General features: G+C 32.0%; 1 protein-coding gene across 2 annotated transcripts; it reads left to right on the top strand.

Moving 5' to 3' along the window:
• The first annotated feature begins 1,740 nt into the window (after positions 1–1,740).
• LOC131079627 (transcription factor MYB82) lies at positions 1,741–5,283 on the top strand. Of its 2 annotated transcripts, none has more exons than XM_058017631.2 (3): positions 1,741–2,200; positions 2,416–2,545; positions 4,257–5,283. In XM_058017631.2, the coding sequence occupies exons 1-3, from the start codon at positions 2,077–2,079 to the stop codon at positions 4,735–4,737; spliced, it is 735 nt and encodes a 244-aa protein (XP_057873614.2). In that variant the 5' UTR covers positions 1,741–2,076; the 3' UTR covers positions 4,738–5,283. The 2 variants fall into 2 exon arrangements, with proteins under 2 accessions (XP_057873614.2, XP_059066082.1); XM_059210099.1 differs by lacking the exon at positions 1,741–2,200 and adding an exon at positions 2,207–2,306.
• The last annotated feature ends 511 nt before the right edge of the window (positions 5,284–5,794 follow it).

The raw sequence follows: 5,794 nt of genomic DNA, 5'->3' as shown, positions 1-5,794 counted from the left end.
CATGAAGAGTGGAACTGCATTATGTTCTTTATTACCATGAATAAAGAGTTTTTTTTTAATATTAAATATTTAAATTAGTATTATAAATATCTTTAAAATGAAGAAAAAGTTTTTATGTATCAAATATTTATGATGAATATTATTATCGTTATTTAAAATAATGATTTTAATATATATTAAGAAAGAATAATTTTAAGATATGTATACAAAATTTTATAGTTTATAGAATAACTAAGACTACACATATATGAATAAAGGAAAAAGATGAAGTTAATAAGTTTATAGATAGATTAATGTATCTCAAAAATGTAATTGATGGTGAGTCATGGATGACACTATGTTAGAGAAAGACTCAAATTTGAATTTTAATTAGATGGATTGCATTCATATAGAGGTTCAATCAAACATTGTTTCAATCCAATCTCTTAATGTGACACCTACATAATATGGAGATGGGACCATATTCACTAGAAGACATATGCAATCATCTTTCCTCAAAAACACATGATACTTGTTCATTAGAAAAACTTGCCATCTTTTGGCCCTACAAATTTGGGTCAAATTTAAAGGCATAAAAAGACTAAAATTTGCATATAGATAAATTTTATTTTGATAAGATGGGTATTTATATTAATTATAAAAAAGTAAATTTAACTATATTTTATTTATGTTTTGTACATATGTTTACTTTTTTAATTGGAAACATTAAAATAGAAAGCAATGCTAGATTCAAAAGACTACAATCTTGATATACATAAAAAAAATATTATAAGAAGATTAAGTATAAATATCTTAAATTAATTACATTAAAATAATGTACTACTAATGAAATTATTAAGAAAAAATACAATAGTAGATATTTTATTTAAGGATCTAAATTTTGAAAAAAAACGGTTTTAAATGTATAGTTGGGATGAAGTTGGGATGATGCCTTATACGTATTTGATAGAATGTATACCCCTCAGTCTTTGGCTCTGAGATAAAGAGGATGGAATGGATACCCCTCAACATCATAAGGGATGAGGCGGGAATGGATATTCTAGTTTTTGGCTCCGAGTTGAAGATGATGGAATGGATACCCCTCAATATCTTAAGGGATGAGGTTGAAATCATGCCTCCTACAAATTTGACAAAATGTATACCCTCAGCCTTTCACTCTAAGCCAAAGAGGACGGAATGAAATACCTATCAACATCATAAGGGACGAAGACAGAAGGGATACCCCTCAACATCATAAAGGATTAGGCCGAAATGAATACTCTCATGACTATATTTTAAGGGATACCCCTCAACATCATAAAGGATGAAGCAGAAATGAATACCTTGATTCTTTGACTCTATCCAAAAAAAACTTCAACTTAAACACCCAAACTAAAAGTTCTTTCCAAAATAATATTAAATATCCCCTAATAAAAATTAATGGGAAATCCTCACAATTAATCACTGTTTCTGTGCTATTTGAGAATTATTCATGGTCAAAGAAACTAACATCAAAGGTGAAACATATAGTTATCATAATCCTTCAGAAGTCTTGAGGTTAAATCCTGTTATGAATCATAGATTACGTCAGAGATGGCTCTAGTCAAACCTAAATGGATATGAGGTAATCAAAAGTTTGTGTTTACATTGGAAACAAAATAAGGTGTGCTGTGAAATGTTAAAAACCACATCGTTGGTATCATGAATTGCTTAAGATACTGTGAAAACGAAAGGCCCAGCTTAAACACCATGGCTGCAATTATTTCATAACACTGTGCGTTTGGTTATGTTCAACGAGTCCTCCATTGCACACTAGAAAAAGGGACGTAAAAGCAGAGAAAAACACTTCATTTGGCATTTTGTCTGCAAAATTCGGGCCCCCCACTTGCAAATTTCAAACAGTTTTTAGTTAGGTGATAATGAGTCCATTAATTACTGCAACTAAACTTCTGACTATTGGATGGCAGAGGCCTGCTGTTATAGTGTACCATACCTCCATATTAAATCATTATGTATTGTATAGCTCGGTGATAGCTGTACCATATTTTTCTGTTTATTTCTTTTTCTTGGAGTTTGGTCTAATCCACAGAAGTTCTCATGGCTCAAACCCTCAGTGATTCTTCCAACAGGAAGACTTGGAGCCCTGAAGAAGATTCCCTACTCATTCAATACATCAGAACTCATGGAGAAGGCAATTGGGCCTCTCTTCCTTTGAAAGCTGGTCTCTTTCTTATGTCCAGACATTTTAGTTCAGATTTTAGGTTGTATGGTTTTGTTGGGTCACATAGATTTTTCAGATGTGGGTTATGAAGTTTTTATCTTCCTTGGTATAGTTTAGTCATATAAGAATACATTTTAATGTTGGGTTTTTTTATTTATATTTGCATAGATTGGAGAGGAGAAAGAGTTTTATTGTCTTAGTTATCATTTGGGCAGGTCTGAAACGCAGAGGGAAAAGCTGCAGACTTCGTTGGTTAAATTATCTCCATCCAAACATAAAGCGTGGAAACTTTTCAGGAGATGAAGATGAACTCATCATTAGACTGCATCGACTTCTTGGAAATAGGTAAATGATGATAATGTTATCATGAATACTGATTTCCTAGCAGTGCTTTATAATGTCAACCCTCCCCCCAACTCCTATCTACAATTAGCCAATCTTATTACTAGTGAACTCCATTGAAGATTTTACAGGCCACCACAGGTTATAATACCCATGTTAAGTTTTGGAGATGCCAAAGTTATTTCTAACTCCACGTTGTCTTTAGTTTTTGCTCCATAACCACATTATTTGGTTGAAGAATTTCTGTTTCTAGCCCGCCTGAGCTTGTTTAGCCCAGAACTTAAATTGTATCTGGAACCAGTCATATGGTCTGCAGATCCAGAACTATGGTTACAATAGTTTTTTCGTGCAGCTGTCAAGAGTAACAATCAATAATATTAAGTTTTCACAATCTATTAATGCAAATAATTCTAATTTCTAAATTTGATTGTATAGAGTTTTTTATCAGCAACATTTAGATCACATTCCGTAATCCAATCATCAAGATAAAGAATAACAATGTCTTTGTCTACTTATGACCTAGTGATTAATGGGATGACTTTTTATCCAGTGTCAGTTCTAGTACATACTTTTGTGAAAGTGGAGAAGATTGTTTTTGTTTTTTTTAAGTGCCAATATGTCTGGTTATTTACTCCATATTCTTGATTCCATGATGAGCTGAGGGTTGTATATGAAAAATTTTGACTTTAACTATTTTAACTGGTTGACACTGATTCTTTCTTTTAAGTATAAAGAATTTGTTTACCTATAATTTGCCTTTCATTACGTCCCTAATTTTCGAAGTTCTCTATTATTTATCTACATCTAGGTTGACTAATTTTATTTTATTTTGTTTATGTTTCTTGATATTTATTGTTTTGATGTAAGATAATTTAAACAGTTCTTTCAAGGCTCTCCTCACTTTGATATGCTCTTTTGTCATCTCATCTTGAAACTGGCATGGAGGCAAAGCTAAATTGATTCATGTTGAAAAGTTAGTATTAAAAAATTACCTACTTTCTATAAGACAGACTCGTACGCCAATTTCAGGCATTAAATACTATAGCGTACTACCTGAGCTTATTTAAATTATAAAAATCCATGGTGGTACAAAACCTAAGCTTTCAACAGTTTTTCACTGCTTGCTAATAGCTTACACGGTGGTAAAAAATTCAGGTCTAAATATATAATCATGTTGATAGCATTAAGAAATTAAGAAACAAGATTATGATTAATGTATTGTATGTAAGTTTTTGGATTTGATTGTGTGCAAAATTTTTAATGTTTGTAGCCACTTTTTACATATACACTTCTATGTAGGAGAAGAGCACCGTCACTTTTTACATATGCACTTCATTACATGTTATCTATAAAGTTGATATCAATATTTAATGGTTTTATTTTTATTTTTTTGGTGTTTAGACTTGCTCTTAATTTTATTTAGACTTTTCTATTCTTTTAGTCATAATTTGATTTCCATAAATGAAACTATACATTCTACCATCTATCTTTTTAAATAATATATTACTGTTATTTTAATTTATATCAAACAAAAACTTGGGCAATAATACCCACAAACTTTTGAACTACACTTTTTTATCATTGGATTCCACTGATTTGACAATTTCCCAAATTCCAAAATTTCAGTGTACCATTGCATTATTGTTAGCCTGAAAGCCAATAAACAGCTATCACTGTTCGTCCTCAGCCACACTAATATTGAATTTATCTGCAGATGGGCACTGATTGCAAAGAGATTACCAGGTCGCACAGACAATGATGTGAAAAACTACTGGAATACTCACTTGTGCAAGAAGTTGAGGGGCAACAAAAACCACCCATCACATCACCCACCCAGGAAACAAGTGGGTAAGAACTGCTATTGGGACAGCACAGTTAAAGATGAGGTGGAGAAGGGAAATGTGGTTGGCAGTGGAGAGAGAACTACAAAATGGGAGCCCTGTGATAACCAGAGGCAGACTGTTAATGAAACAGCAGGAAGCTTTTTTGACTTGTCTTGTGTTTATAGGGAGGAAGAAGAATCTTGTCAAGAAACAAAGCAGTACTTGCAGTCACAGGAGTTAGTCTTTAAAGACTGCTTTCACAGTGATCTTTTGCTGTTAGAAATGGATTCAGATATGAATAATCTAGTCTACCAAGATTGTATTTCTCCATTACTTTCAGCTGACATCTATGACTTGTGGGGAAATCTCTAGGTTGAGAAAATGTACTTATTGTACAGTGGTTTTAGGCTCTGTTTTAGTCAAATATTTTGTTCATCTTTTGTTCCCACAAGAGCTATAGGCTTATCATCATATCTTGCTATTATCCAAGCTTGATAATGATGTGAACCTCTTTTCACATTTGTTTTAATATTCATCTATAATGGCAACTTCGCCATTTCCTTCAGTTTGTAGAACATGTCATTCCACGTTGATATATATGTATATAAAATATAGCTCAAGGATTAGTAGCCACAACTTTAAATGCCTATTGAATGTGGAAAGTAGTGTGAACCCTAAGACAATGTCAGGAGGGGCAGGCCACATAACATCTTGTTTAAAAACATGGCTGTGGCTATTCTTTTTTCAAAACGGACTTTTCCTACAGCGTGATAGCAACGTGTTAGTTAATCGCAGCTGTTTATTGCAAAATCAATGATGTAAAACGTACAATTTGGAGCCAGAATAGACGCGTCCCAAAAACATGGTCTAGTTTTCGTAGTTTTATAAATGAAAGAGAAACAAGCAGTTAATCTCATGAGAAAATATGCAACTTAATAAGTATGACCTGTTCTTATGGCTATGATAGGATGGACAAACAACTATAATTGTTTGTATATTGAATGAGTGTTATGTCCATTCATGTCAATTCAATCAATGCATTCAATAAAGTCTTAATTAGATTAAGTAAATATTAATTGAGTTGAATACTAAGTTAATGTGGAAAAGTAATAAATATGTTTAATTTGGACTAATAATGAATGTTATTAAATAATGGATAAATTTTTGGAATATTCTAAATATGGAATTGTGTAAAATAATATTTTTTTGTCAATATAATTATTTAGAATCTTACGTTAGATCTTTGTCTTATTAGAGTTCATGGGTAATTATTTAGAATCTTGTGTTAGGTCTTTGTCTTAATAGAATTCATGGGTTTGGGACAAATTCACAATCATGGTTGAGTCCTTGTGTTTTAGATTCATCCTTGAGTTTGTAAGTTTTTGACTTGCAATTTCTCCTTGTCATAATTCTCTCCTCTACCTAATTG

Source organism: Cryptomeria japonica, chromosome 8 (assembly GCF_030272615.1).
Source record: "Cryptomeria japonica chromosome 8, Sugi_1.0, whole genome shotgun sequence".
Taxonomy (NCBI): Eukaryota; Viridiplantae; Streptophyta; class Pinopsida; order Cupressales; family Cupressaceae; genus Cryptomeria; species Cryptomeria japonica.
Note: the sequence above shows the minus strand (reverse complement) of the source record. Positions and strands in the feature narration are given on the sequence as shown.